This window comes from Sapajus apella, unplaced genomic scaffold (genome assembly GCF_009761245.1).
Source record: "Sapajus apella isolate SASKATOON/1434 unplaced genomic scaffold, GSC_monkey_1.0 scaffold8, whole genome shotgun sequence".
In the NCBI taxonomy this organism is placed as follows: Eukaryota; Metazoa; Chordata; class Mammalia; order Primates; family Cebidae; genus Sapajus; species Sapajus apella.
This window is the reverse complement of record NW_022436948.1, coordinates 19,583,796-19,598,025: the sequence shown is the minus strand read 5'-3', so window position 1 is coordinate 19,598,025 and position 14,230 is coordinate 19,583,796. Positions and strand designations below refer to the sequence as shown.

At 36.9% G+C, this 14,230-nt stretch overlaps 1 protein-coding gene and 1 pseudogene across 2 annotated transcripts in view; one reads left to right on the top strand and one right to left on the bottom strand.

Annotated features, from left to right (window-relative positions):
• Positions 1–14,230, top strand: part of GABPA (GA binding protein transcription factor subunit alpha) — a 35,258-nt gene that overhangs the window by 13,190 nt on the left and 7,838 nt on the right. For both annotated transcript variants that reach the window (XM_032277114.1, XM_032277113.1), the window contains exons 4-7: positions 1,484–1,568; positions 4,828–5,073; positions 8,177–8,371; positions 12,785–12,838. In XM_032277114.1, the coding sequence (XP_032133005.1) occupies positions 1,484–1,568; positions 4,828–5,073; positions 8,177–8,371; positions 12,785–12,838 (580 nt within the window). The remainder of the gene's footprint in view (positions 1–1,483; positions 1,569–4,827; positions 5,074–8,176; positions 8,372–12,784; positions 12,839–14,230) is intronic.
• LOC116550929 lies at positions 13,388–13,786 on the bottom strand (annotated as a pseudogene).

Sequence of the window (14,230 nt, the reverse complement as noted above, 5' to 3'; positions counted from 1 at the left end):
CAGGGCCAGCTTTGGATCTAAGGGCATTTTACATTACTCCTCATCCCCCTTTCCTCCTTAAAAAGGATATGAGGATCACAACTTCTATTCCCCATGTCAATGCAAACATTCGTTTAATCAGAGGTCTTGCTGCTTCTGGTAGTGCTCTTATACTTTCAGATGTGGGCTGACTTGAAAGCTGAGGGAACAACAGCTAAGTTGTACTTTTTTGAAGAATGTAACACAAGATCAAATACTGGTCTTGAGTTTTGTCCTTGTTCTGGCTTTTAGTGACTGGCTAATGTGTTGAGTACCTGAGAGCTAATACTTTCAGAGTTACGTATGCCATCACTTCTAGTGGATATTACCAGTCATAATTAATTTAATCTATCTGCCTGCAAGGTTACACAGTTCTTTTTTTTTTTTGAGACAGAGTCGCTCTATCTCCCAGGCTGAGTGCAGTGGCACTCACTGCAACCTCCGCCTCCTGGGTCCAAGCGATTCTCATACTTCAGCCTCCTGAATAGCTAGGATTACAGGCGTGCACCACCACGCCTGGCTAATTTTTGTTTAGACAGGGTTTCACCATGTTGCCCAGGCTGGTCTCAAACTTCAGACCTCAGGTGATCTGCCTGCCTCGGACTCCCAAAGTACTGGGATTGCAGGTGTGAGCCACTGTGCCCAGTCCTACACAGTTTGTCCTGTCCCCTGTTCAAGTTAGATTTATAGTCATTTGTCATGTGTTTGTGCTATGACCACACCATCAGTTGAATTATTGGGAATGAGAGGACATGCAGCTATATGACATGCAGACACAGTTATAAATTATGCAAGATAATTATAATGGAAGCCTGTCTTTAAGCTGATGACAAAGTACGTGGAAGTCAGAATTAACATTTTGTCATCAATTTGCCATAGTGTGAAATGCATTCATTATAAGGATATATGAAGGAAAACACACTAACACTGAAATGATACAGAATTATGATTAGATATTCATAGCTAGGTGAAGTAGTAAGGTCATAAGTACTTTAATTTTATTAACTTTATGATGAGAGACTTAGAGTACTTCAATATGTAGCATTGGTTACAAGGCAGATATGATAAGAATAAGTTAATATATTTAGATAAATTATCACCATTAATTAAACACTCTTATTTATTCATGACAGACATAGCATTCATTACATTCTACTTTAAATACATTTCAAAATGAATAATTGCCTTTTGGAATTATTTAAAATCCCAAACTAGACTCCAGAGATAGAGAAAATGGACACGATAAATTTGGTGGTATGCTATCCTGAATTTCTTCCTCAGTAGTGAAAATATTTTAAATTATGGCAAAGAATTAAATATAACAAGCTAGATAATGTGTTCTTATTATTTAATTAGTATGTTCAATAATTAAGTGTTTGGTACATCCATTTATACTAAACCAGAGGCGAGGGACTTAATCTAATGATTGCACTAAAAGAATCTTACTCATTTTACCCATGGTTAGCTGGATCCAGAACGAAGTTTATTTGACCAAGGAGTAAAGACAGATGGAACTGTACAGCTTAGTGTACAGGTAATTTCTTACCAAGGTAAGTTACTTTTAATGATAGTTATTTAAATTTTAGCTCATGTTTTTCTGATATAATTTATAAGTTTTACGTGTTTTAGATGGTTGTCTAAATTACTTGATATAATAGCCAGTGTTCATACTTTAGGTTTAGTAGTTATATTTGACAGAGTGAAACAGATAGTATAACACATTCTACCTCGCTCAATCATAAAAGGATATATTATATGGCAGTAAATAGCAGAATCATAGACTGCTGAAAGTCAGCAGGTTCTAGCTCACTTCCTAAGAGTACCTGAGCCGCACTGTAGAACTGGACTGCCAAGGAAGCTGCTGCCCTGCCATGATTTGGAAAAACAATAACACCTGGAAGCTACCATGGTAGCTGTCAGCTTTAACCACGTTGCCTTTACAGTGATTCACACTAGTCAAAAAATAGATGTTGGCTGGGCGCGGGGCCCCACGCCTGTAATCCCAGCACTTTGGAAGGGTGAGGCAGGTGGATCACTTGAGGTCAGGAGTTTGAGACCAGCCTGGTCAACATGGTGAAACCCCATCTCTACTAAAAATAAAAATGAGCCGGGCATGGTAGCGCATGTCTGTAATCCCAACTACTTGGGAGGCTAAAACAGGAGAATCACTTAAACCCAGGAAGTGGAAGTTGCAGTGAGCAGAGATTGTGTCACTGCACTCCATCCTGGGCAACAAGGGCATAACCCTGTCTCAAATAAATAAATAAAATAGATGTTATCTGCCTCAATGGTCCCCAACCCTTTTTGGCACCAGGGACCAGTTTCATGGAAGACAATTTTTCCATGGATTGGGGCAGGGGCATTAAAGCACATTACATTTATCGTGTGCTTTATATGTATTATTATTACATGTGGATGTGATGGGAGACAGTGACAGAGTATCAGGCATTAAATTCTCATAAGGAGTACACAACCTAGATACTTCACATGTGTAGCTCACAATAGGGTTTGCGCTCCTATGAGAATCTAATGCTACCACTGATCTGACAGAAAGCAGAGCTCAGGCAGTAATGTGAGCAGTAGGGAGCGGCTGTAAATACAGATGAGCCTTCATCTACTCGCCTGCCAGTCACCTCCTGTTGTGTGGTCTGTGGCCTGGGGTTTGGGGACTCCTGATCTGCCTGCTTGCCCCCTCTTAACTTTATTTCCAAGTGGAAGGCTTATACCAGTGATTCTAAAGCTTAAATCATGCCTGGAACCCTAGCTGCAAGGAAATCTAATCTGTACAGTTTAGCACAGAGAGAAGAATTTGTAATAGACATAGAGTCATCTAGTCAGCCTTATCCATTACAGTTGTTTTTTTTTTTTTTTTTTTTTGAGACGGAGCTTTGCTCTTGTTACCCAGGCTGGAGTGCAGTGGCAGTGGCGCGATCGCCACTCACCGCAACCTCCGCCTCCTAGGTTCAAGTGATTCTCCTGCCTCAGCCTCCTGAGCAGCTGGGACTACAGGTGTGCGCCACCATGCCCGGCTAATTTTTGTATTTTTAGTAGAGACGGGGTTTCACCATGTTGACCAGGATGGTCTCGATCTCTTGACCTCGTGATCCACCCGCCTCGGCCTCCCAAAGTGCTGGGATTACAGGTGTGAGCCACCACGCCTGGCCCATTACAGTATTTTACTAATCTTGTATAAGTACCCAAATTAGAAAGGAAAATTAGGAAACCATTTTTTGGTAGGTTGAATTTTCATTTTATAAAATTTAGAATAATTTCATCTCTGGACATATATTGTTCACAATTATGTTTCACAAACCAAATTTTTCTTCAGACTCTGAAAATGGTAGTTACTTCTGATCCTGAATTCCCTCAAGATTGATTATTGGTAATAGGAAATAAATTAGTGGTTTTTATCTTTAAAAGCCTAGGCCAGGCGCGGTGGCTCACACCTATAATCCCAGCACTTTGGGAGGCCGAGGCGGGTGGATCACGAGGTCAATAGGTCGAGACCACCCTGGTCAACATGGTGAAACTCCGTCTCTACTAAAAATACAAAAAATTAGCTAGGCATGGTGTCGCATGCCTGTAATCCCAGCTACTCGGGACGCTGAGTCAGGAGAATTGCCTGAACCCAGGAGGTGGAGGTTGCGGTGAGCCGAGATTGCACCATTGCACTCCAGCCTGGGTAACAAGAGTGAAACTCCATTTCAAAAAAAAAATAATAATAATAAGCCTAGTGACCTCTTGATGCAACTGTGTTTAAAAAGAGTTTATTTAAAGCCATAAAATTATTAAATTTAGATGAAGGATTAGGAAATAGATTTTTTAAAATATGTTTTTGATTCTGATTATTTTTATCATGTATATTTAAAAAGTGATTTTATTAATGAATGACAGTAGTACAGTTTCTTGCAATACTGGTTTTCACAGGAGATTGAAGTTGAGTTGTGCTTTTTTTTAAACTGTACTTGGATTGAATTTTTATAGATTGTAATAGATTCAATAAGGAACAGAAGCTGTTATATAATATGATAGTGTCTTAGAGCTGTCATTTTAGTCTGGGGTTATTTCATAAAGGGCTAATTCCGTTTTGAATAGATAAATAATCGTCTGTCTTACAGATAACTGCTTTTATGGCACAATATCTTGGCTTTAATTTCTGAAACACAGGTTTAAATGTTTTGATTCTGCATAGTTGAGGAGCCTTTGTTAATAAATTATCTTTCTTTTTATTTTTTTCTTAGAAATTACAGTTCTTAACACCTATATACTAGGGGCATAAAATATTCAGGATTTGGGGTTTCATCCAATTTAAAATGAAAATTAGAATTTAATGGCAAATTTAATTTAGCAAATTTGGCATCATTTTTAACACATCTACTTTGTCCTTTAAAAAGAAAATCTGAGTCAGTAAATAATAATTTTAATTTCCTTAAAAGGATTTTTTAAAATTCCAAGGATAGGTAGCTACTTATTCATATTCTACCTGATTTTTATTTTGTTTTATATTGGTAATTTTTATTTTTATTTTATTGTGGTAAGAACTGGTATTTCTTTTTTTCTAATGATGTTTAGAGATAGGGTTTGTGTGTGTATCTTATTTTTTAAAAATTATTTTAAACTTGTGGAAAAGTTGCAAGACTAGTAAAAGAATTCTTGAATATCTTTCACCCAGACTCCCTAAATGTTAACTTTTACTATCTTTGCTTTATTTGATGTAGTTTTTCTCTACCATTCAGTAACATATAAATTATTTTTGTGTGACTTATGTGCTTTCATTTAGATTTATATATTTTTTTATCCACTGTTAAGGAATTGAACCGAAGTTAAACATCCTTGAAATTGTTAAACCTGCGGACACTGTTGAAGTTGTTATTGATCCAGATGCCCACCATGCTGAATCAGAAGCACATCTTGTTGAAGAAGCTCAAGTGATAACTCTTGATGGCACAAAACACATCACAACCATTTCAGATGAAACTTCAGAACAAGTGACAAGATGGGCTGCTGCACTGGAAGGCTATAGGAAAGAACAAGAACGCCTTGGGATACCCTATGGTAATAAAGTATATAATTCTATATTGGGTAGAAAAATAGGAATTAAGCTTGACATAGAAGACACTGGGTAAGTTATAATCTATTGTATATGTAGAGTTATTAGGATGAATGTTGATTTTCTGTATCTCTGTCTTTAATTGGAATGCACATTTAAGCTCATAGGGTGGACAAATTCTGTCCTGCATCCTGGAAATACAAAGAAGTCTAAAAAAATTCTGCTCTTAGGGTGTTGAGAGTGTAGTTGAAGAGAGAGAAGACAGATGAAAAGAGATAATTGCCATAAAAGGTAACATGTTTTTAAACTGTCTAACTCAGGTAGAAGCAGCATGCTACTAGAATCTCAAGGGGATCATGGTTGGCCTGAGGGAAAGTTGAAAAAGAGTTTATTATAAGTAAGATACTATTGGGCAGAGAAAGACATTTAAGACAGGAAATGTTATGTGCAAAGCGTAGACCTGGGGGTATGTATGAGTAGGGACAAAATTCAGTGGTTAAAGAATTACTCTGTAGCATTACAGAACTGTTTTTGATTGATGAAAATGATCATTGAAAAACGAATATGGCAATGGTGTATGACTTACGTTAGAACAGGTAGAGACTGAGTGAAGGGAAAACAGGAGCATATTATTATAGCTGTAACTAGATGGTACTGTCTAGATTAGCCCAGACTAGGTGATTTCTTTGTTGAGTAGAAAGGAAAAAGTGGATGAAAACAGTGATAGGACTGAGCAGATTGGCAGATTTTATGAGGATAGAGAGGGAAGATACAAATATTGATCTAACTTCTCAATTTTCATCTTGGTGACTAAAACAGTAATAATCTTGATAAAAATTGGTTCCATCTTTATTACATATTTAGTGAACACAACTGTACACCAGGCACTATGTTAAATGCTGGGCTTAATGATGGTACACTAGAAAGAGCATGCCTTCGGAAGCGCAGCTGGGGAAGTAGGGAAGTCTGGTATAGGAAATGTTTTTTCAAAAGAAGGTGGATAGCACCTGATTTTGAAGTGAAAGTTCATACTAATGGTTCCAGCTATAGAAGATTTGGGCTGGAGATGTTATATGAGACTCATTCACATGAATTTGTATTTGAAACTATAAAAGTATATGTAGTCCCTGATGGAGAGCAAGAAATGGAAAAGAACACACAATTAAAGCCTATTTCCTAAACCCTATAAAAATTTAGGGTTGGAGAAAAGGGAGACAAGAAATAACCAAAGAGATAGAAAGTAAGAACTGATATGTATGATGTCACTCAAATTGAGGGGCGTTCGAATTGTCAAGACTCTCAGATGCTGCTGAGAAAATCAAAGGATCTGACTGATATCTCAGATTCGATGATCAAAGGATCATTCTTAGATTTAGACAAAAGTAACGAGTTGGTGAGACAAAACAGAATTATAAAAAATAGACATCTTAGAAATGGGGGCAGATGAGGAAGAATGCTGGATAACAAATAATACTGATGGTCCAAGAGTTGGTGGGGACCTGAGTGTATTTGTAAGTGAAATAGTATTGTTGGGGTTTTTTTGTCCTTTTTTTATTTTTAGAGACAAGGTTGTACCCTGGGAGCAGGGCTGATGAAAGAAAAGCTGTATTATTACAGAACTACTGTTTTTCTCTAGGACATTTTTTTCTTTCCTTAAACCAAACCTAAAAAACACAATAAATGATAGAGCTTACCTATGGAACTGAAAGAGAGCTATGGAATCAGACAGTTCGTGTAGAATTTCACTCTATCTCTGCGCTGACCAGAACTGTAGCTACTAATCACATGTGAGCACTTGAGGTGTCCCTGATCAAAATTGAGATGTGTTGTAAACGTAAAATACCCATTAAAAGAAGAATAATATAAAATCTTTTGTTTTTTATATTGAATACCAGTTGAAATAACATTTGGTACGTTAAAATACAGGTATTAAGATGTATTTCACCAACTTTTTAAATGTAACTATTAGAAAATTTAAAATTACATAATGGTCTGCATTATATATCTGTTGGACAGCCCTGATCTTGATAATTGTAGCCTTCAGTTCTGGATGCTCTTACTGCATTATTTTGATAATTGCCTCTGTGTTCTTTTTTCTGGAATTCCTGTTGAATCTCTTGGATTGATCTGCAGCATCTTTCTTCTTATTTTTCATCTTACCTATCTGCACTACTTGGTGCCAGATTTTCTTGTCTTTATAATATAACCTGATTTTTAATTTTAATTTACAAGGGCTCTTTATTTTTGTTCCTTTCTGTAGCATTCTGATCTTATATTGCCAATCATGTTTTCTCCTCCTCCTCTGAGTCTATTGATTATATATATATTTTTTTTAACTTTAAAAAAGTTTTACTGCAGTATTTGTTTCTTCTGGATTCTGTTTTTCTTGTGGTTTTTGTTTGTTTTGTTTTTAATCTCTCTCAAATATCTAATTATTTTTGCTCATCTTTTCACATTTAATAATTAGTCGCTTTAGGCCAGGCACAGTGACTCATGGCCAAGGCAGGTGGGTCTCTTGAGGCCAGGAGTTTGAGACCAGCCTGGCCAACATGGTGAATCGCTGTCTCTACTGAAAATATAAAAATTAGCTGGGCGTGGTGGCATATGCCTGTAATTCCAGCTACTTGGGAGGCTGAGGCACAAGAGTCTCTTGAACCTGGGAGGCAGAGGTTGCAGTGAGCAACCTCATGAGGGAGGAAAGAGGATCTGGTTCATATTTTGGAGAATAAAGCTAACTTCCTAGAATCCCCTTTTGATTTTTTTTCAATGCAACTGCAAATTTTTTTAAACTTGGATAATTTACTTCATTCTCTCCAGAATAATCTCATGTTTTATTCTTTCATTTGGCCCACTGGAGAGCAATTTTGCACTTTGTTTTTCTTGATACAGTTCCAACTGAGGTTGAACCAAGTGACTCCATCAGAAATTTAGATTAAGAAATTGAAAAGGAACTGAGAAGAAAATTACAGCATAATGTTTTTTTCTTCATATACATTTACCTCACTTATTTGAGGAAAGAAAACATATGTATGTATATTGACAAGTTAACTGTAAATTTATATAGCATCTAAAATGGAACTAAGCTAAAGTTAATATTTTTCTCTCTAGATCCCATACAGTGGTCCACAGACCAAGTCCTGCATTGGGTGGTTTGGGTAATGAAGGAATTCAGCATGACCGATATAGACCTCACCACACTCAACATTTCTGGAAGAGAATTATGTAGTCTTAACCAAGAAGATTTTTTTCAGCGGGTTCCTCGGGGAGAAATTCTCTGGAGTCATCTGGAACTTCTCCGAAAATGTATGAAATTATAGTTATTTATTTACATTGTAATTTAAGCATAATTTTATTTCCTTATAACTTTGTTTTCATCTTAACTGTTTACTGATGATAAAAATAATAAGCAGTAATAACATTTATTTACTGTATAATGCTATGCTGAAAGCTCTATATGTTATCTCATTTAATTCCTATGGTAATGCCACAAATCATTACTTTCCTTATTTTTTAGATAGAAAAGTGAGGCTTTGAGAACCTCACAAAGTCACAGCTAGGAAGTGGCAGAGCCAGGATTCAAGCTCAGGCTAACATTAGAATTCAATTTCTTAAATCAGATGCTGTGCCCTACACTTAGCCCTCTTCATGTATTCTATTTGTTGCCTTCCTTTTGATCAGGTCTTACATTTACAGCTCATCTAGAAACTTAAGATTGTTTGTTTACAGGTGGCTTCCTTCGCATTCTCTTCATTACTGATGAGATTAAGTCTTTTTTCAAGTCTTTACTATTAACTGAATAGAGTCAAGCGAGAGGGAAGTGTGTGTAACCACTTTGTTGAATTGGAAACCACTGGTTATAAGTGTTTCCATTTATAACTTACAAAGCTTCAGACATTATTATAATTAAGTGACCATGTAAAGAAATTGGATCAGCACTTTGGGAAGATAAGGCAGGCAGATCACTTGAGGCCAGAAGTTTAAGACCAGCCTGGCCAACATGGTGAAACCCCGTCTCTACTAAAAACACAAAAAATAGCTGGGCAAGGTGGTACATGTCTGTGGTCCCAGCTACTTGGGAGGCTGAGGCGAAAGGATCGCCTGAACCTGAAGGGCAGAGGTCATAGTGATCCGAGGTCGTGCCACTGCACTCCACCATGGGTGACAGAGCAAGACTCCATCTCAATTGAAAAAAGGGGGGGAGGGGAATTGGAAACTACTTGGCTGTTTAAGAAAACAAGAGCGCAAATGTAAATTATTTCTGCTTGAATTTCAATCCATCTTATATTTCAGTAACTGTTAAGACACTGAAAGCAACCCATTCCTTGACAGTTTTGCATATCAGAAATGCTAGCCAGACCCACATATTTTTTAGAACCCATGAATACGACAAACTCTGACGTTGCTTTTCTATCAGTTGTGGATGAAAATGTTATCGGTAGCATTTTGTTCTATTATATACCCAATAAGGGGAGAGCTGTGGTTGAGGGATTTTCCACATTGATTTAATGCTTGCAATTTTCATTCAAGGTGATCTTTTTGCTCAGATGCAGTGGCTTACTCCTGTAATCCCAGCACTTTGGGAGTCTGGGGTGGGAGGATCACTTGAGGTCAGGAGTTCAAAGTGCTTTCTCTGCTGGTGAATAAGAAATGAGCTCTGGAGAGAGGCATTTCTTCATTGTTTATATCTATAATTTTACTTTCATAAGGATTCTCTCAGGTTTTTTTTAAAGTATCTATGATACTGGCCAGGCGCAGTGGCTCACGCCTGTAATTCCAGCACTTTGGGAGTCCAAGGCAGGCGGATCATGAGGTCAAGAGATCGAGACAATCCTGGCCAACATGATGAAACCCCATCTCTACTAAAAAATACAAAAATTAGCTGGGCGTGGTGGTGTGCGCCTGTAGTCCCAGCTACTCAGGAGGCTGAGGCAGGAGAATTGCTTGAACCCAGGAGGCAGAGATTGCAGTAGGTCAAGATTGCGCCACTGCACTTCAGCCTGGCGCCTGGTGACAGAGCAAGACTGTGTCTCAAAAAGAAAAAAAAAGTATGATACTAAAAGACAGTACATTCATTGTATTTGTAGCATTTATTTCCTGTTTCAGTTCTTATTAGATAAATAAGTTGAATGTCCTGGTTGAAGCTTTGTCCTTGGTTTCACAGATTTCCTTCCCTGCAGAGGTTTTGAAATGAATAAGGTAAATTCTGAATTGTGAAACATGTGAGTCATGTTTATTGAAACACTTTCTTGTAAGAATTCTCAAGAATACAGCAAGGATAGTGTATAGTGATCGTTTCATTTTTCCCAAACCCACATTTTCCCATTCTCTCAGGTCAGCTCTTTGTTGTGGCTGTCTCTTTTTGGTTCCTTTATTGCTACTCAAACTTCCTAGAACAGAAGTCAAAGGTGTCTTGTATATCTTTTCATTTCCATGCAGTTGAATGAGCCTTCCTCAGAAAAGCTCTGTTCTGGAACTGTTGCTTTGTCTTTTAAAGCAACAAAGTCCCATAGCCTAGATGAGTGTCTCAAAGAATTTCTTGGTGATCCAGCCATGGTTCTTCACTCTGCCCGGGCAGGGAAATCCCATCTGGCTTGGAAATCTAGTGCTCAGTTCAGAATTGGGAGATGGGCAGGATGATGTGTAAGCGTATTTCTAACAGACTTTCTAGAATTAACAAGTCTGACTTCTCAGAACAGGGTTTCTTGAACACACTGCTGTACTCTGGTCCCTCCTATAGAGAGAAGTGTGCAGCATATCTGTAAAAGGCACTGATGCTGGGACAGAACTGTTTGATAATAACCCAGCCTCTACTATCCATCCTCAATGATCTCTCAAGAAGCAGTAGTATGGAAGAGGTAGGGCTCCTTCTTCAGATATTTGTATTAGATTATTCACCTGAGCCACCACCTGCCTGCAGTCCCCCTTATATTGAAACTTCATCCAAGTCCTGCTGTCCATGGGGAGGATAATTAGGAAATGTTCCAGTACTACCAGTTCCACGATGTCCTTCTCGGTGCGAATATCTGTCTTCTGTCACCAAAGGCAAAGAAAGGTCTCAGTTTGCTAAGGGTTTCTTTAGAAAAAATAATTGTTTTATTCCCGTAGCGTCTAATGTTTCTTCATAAAATGGCTCCGTATGCACCAGGACTTTGCCTCTCAAGACTGCTTCCTTTGTGCATAGCAGCATGGATTTGGGGGCTCCAGGGAGGAATATGATATTCAGAGTGCTTATTCTCTGAAGAGATTGATCTTGGACCAGTCTTTTTTTTTCCTCCCGTGGTCTGCCTTCTAAGGAAACAGACCAAACTCCAATATGAGAATTAGGACTTAGAAGGTGATTTTACAAGTTGATCACGCCTGTGCTGTGTGACTGGTGATGCTTTCATTTGCCTCCTTTGAGGCGAGGTTCCTTTAGCCTCAAATGAAAGTTTCAATTTCAGTAGCACTCTGCGTCTTTGAGGAACTTTTATAAAATTCTGAGAAATTTTACCGCAAATATAAGGTGTTTTTTGTTTTTGTTTTTTAATCAAGAAAGACCACAGTTCTGGAGAAGAATGCTTAGAACTAGGAGTCTGGATAAAACAGTGAGGTGGTCAGTTGACTGAAAAAGTAACTGTTTAGTGCTCTGTGCTTCTTAAAAACATGTTCCTTTAATCCTGACAATAACCTCATGAGGCGATAAGTATAGGTGTTTAATTTAAACATGAGGAAGTTAATGTTGAAAAAGGTTGGTAATTTTACCAAAGTCATATAGTCAGAACTAAGAACTGAATCCAGATCTGTCTGAAACCAGTGTCATATAATTGTTTTAAGTCCCCAGTCTTTGGACCCTCAAAGCTCCCATCTGATAGGATTCAGACCTCTTTTTACTTCCCTAACCTTTTCCAGCTGTGTGTCTGGAACTGGATCCTGGCAAGGCACCCTTAGCAGAGTCCTCTTGAGAGCCCAGGCCTCAGTACCCAGAATGATTGCTGGAGGGTATAGTTTCAGTTTCAAGAGAGAGGCATGCAATTTATGATGGGCACAAAGTAGGCTGAAGTAATAGAGACTGGGATGTGCAATTCTTGTGAGAGGTAAAGAATAACATTTAAGTAGACAATAGCAACAGATAAGTAATGAATTGTTCTGTAAAGGCTTATCTTAGGACCTTATAATATTTTTATGTTGGGAGCTGTATTTTTAGACATTAAATTATTTAGTTTAATTCAGACATTTAGGACCACTACAATTGTATTGAAAATTTGCTATCTTTAAGTAGAAGCATTATAAAGGTTAAGCAGCTTTAGTCAAAAGATGTTATAACAAACAGATAATGGGAAGGAGGCCTTTTTGGTGGAGATATATATCTAAATAACTTCATTTTAGTGTATATTTTATATTTAATCTGATCTTGAAGATTTCCATATTTTTACATGGTTTTATACAGATTTAGATACAAATATTTACATTTAGAAAACAATGTTCTGCAGAACTTTACTGAACACTAAAACTTACATTGGAGCTTTTTCCTGTGTTACTTCTCTTAAAGGTATCTTTTCCTTATAAAGTGACTATCAAATATTTTTAAGGTTTTTATGCCAATAAGTTTCAGTTTTTCAGTGTTTTGGTTTTAATTGTGGAGTTCTTTTTAAAAGAATCATGTTTATTGAGTTTTATTAGAGTGGGGTTTTTGTATTTTTGGTTTTAAATAAAAACAGATTTTTGTATTTTCTTCAGATGTATTGGCAAGTCAGGAACAACAGATGAATGAAATAGTTACAATTGATCAACGTGAGTATTCTTACCTATAATATTTTTATTAATAAGAAATATTTGATACTGCAAGGTAGTAAAAAGGAAAATTAATTTTTTTTCTACACACAAAATATCTTTTATTCTGTGGAATCCAAGTTCTACACAAGTACTTTATAAGCTCCACTACTGTTGTGTTTTTAAATGATAACAGCTTTTTTCATATCTGTGTTCACTAAAATTTGTTAAGACATTTGTTTCATCTTTACTGACTGTTAATTACCAAGTCATAAAAACAATGCTAACCTCATTCATACCTAACAGAACTTTTATGCCTGATAATAACTGGATATTGGGTAGCATCCAATTAAAATATCAATATGGCTTGGATACAACAAAGAAAATACTTTATTCAAGCTTCCAAAACAAACTTGAGGAGTTATACTGTGTTTGAAATGAAGAAAAGGGCCAAGTTAAAATAGGAAAACAAATAGTTTTCATTTGGTAGAAATTGCAGTCAAAGTACACATTTGTATGCATTCCAATTGATCATCTGTGCCATCTGGCATTTTCCAAGGTTTTAAGAGTTTACCAGGCCAAACCCTTCACCACCTTCACTTTTGCTTGGCTTTTCCCTTTTTTTTTTCTGTCACTTTGCCTTCAGCCTTTTTCTTCACCTTTGGTTCATCCATATTGGGTACTGTACATGCTTGTTTAGAAGAATCTTTTTGTTTTTCTTAATATCAGTCTGCATTTTCATGTCATCTTTTCCATGTTTTACCTCATACTGCATTTTCTCTTGGCATGTTTGGATTTGGTTACCACCACAGTTGCTGTCTCTTAAACATCTTTCATGAAAACATTACTGTCTAGTTTGAGAATACTTTTAAGCCTGCTGAGCTCCTTTGGGGCATTCTTTTTTCTCTTTTCAGCACAGATCTTTCTTTTCTGGTTACACCATAAGCTTTTGACCATATTTTACCGGAGATACGAATACACATGCCACAATATCCTGCCAACCAGCCGCAATTTTTAATGAGGAATTTGAGATACACAAAGTATAGCACCTGTGTACATGATAAAAAATAAAATTTTATATACCAAATTTACCTGTTGATTTTATTTTCCTCTCTCCTACCAGAGAGTTGATTATCTTGAATTTTATGTTTATTACTCTCTGCATATATTTTTACCAACTTTGTAACCATAAATACTGTATAGCATTGTTTTGCACATGTTTAAACATTTTCTGTAAAATGATAATACATTGTACATACTCCTTTATAACTTTTATCATTTGAGAATTACCTACGTTAATACTTGCAGCCGCTTTATTCATTTTCACTGCTGTGTAGTATTTTTTAAATGCTGTGAACATCATTCAGTGAATATTTGTAAGAACATATGTGAGAAGTTAGTGTCATAGGGTTT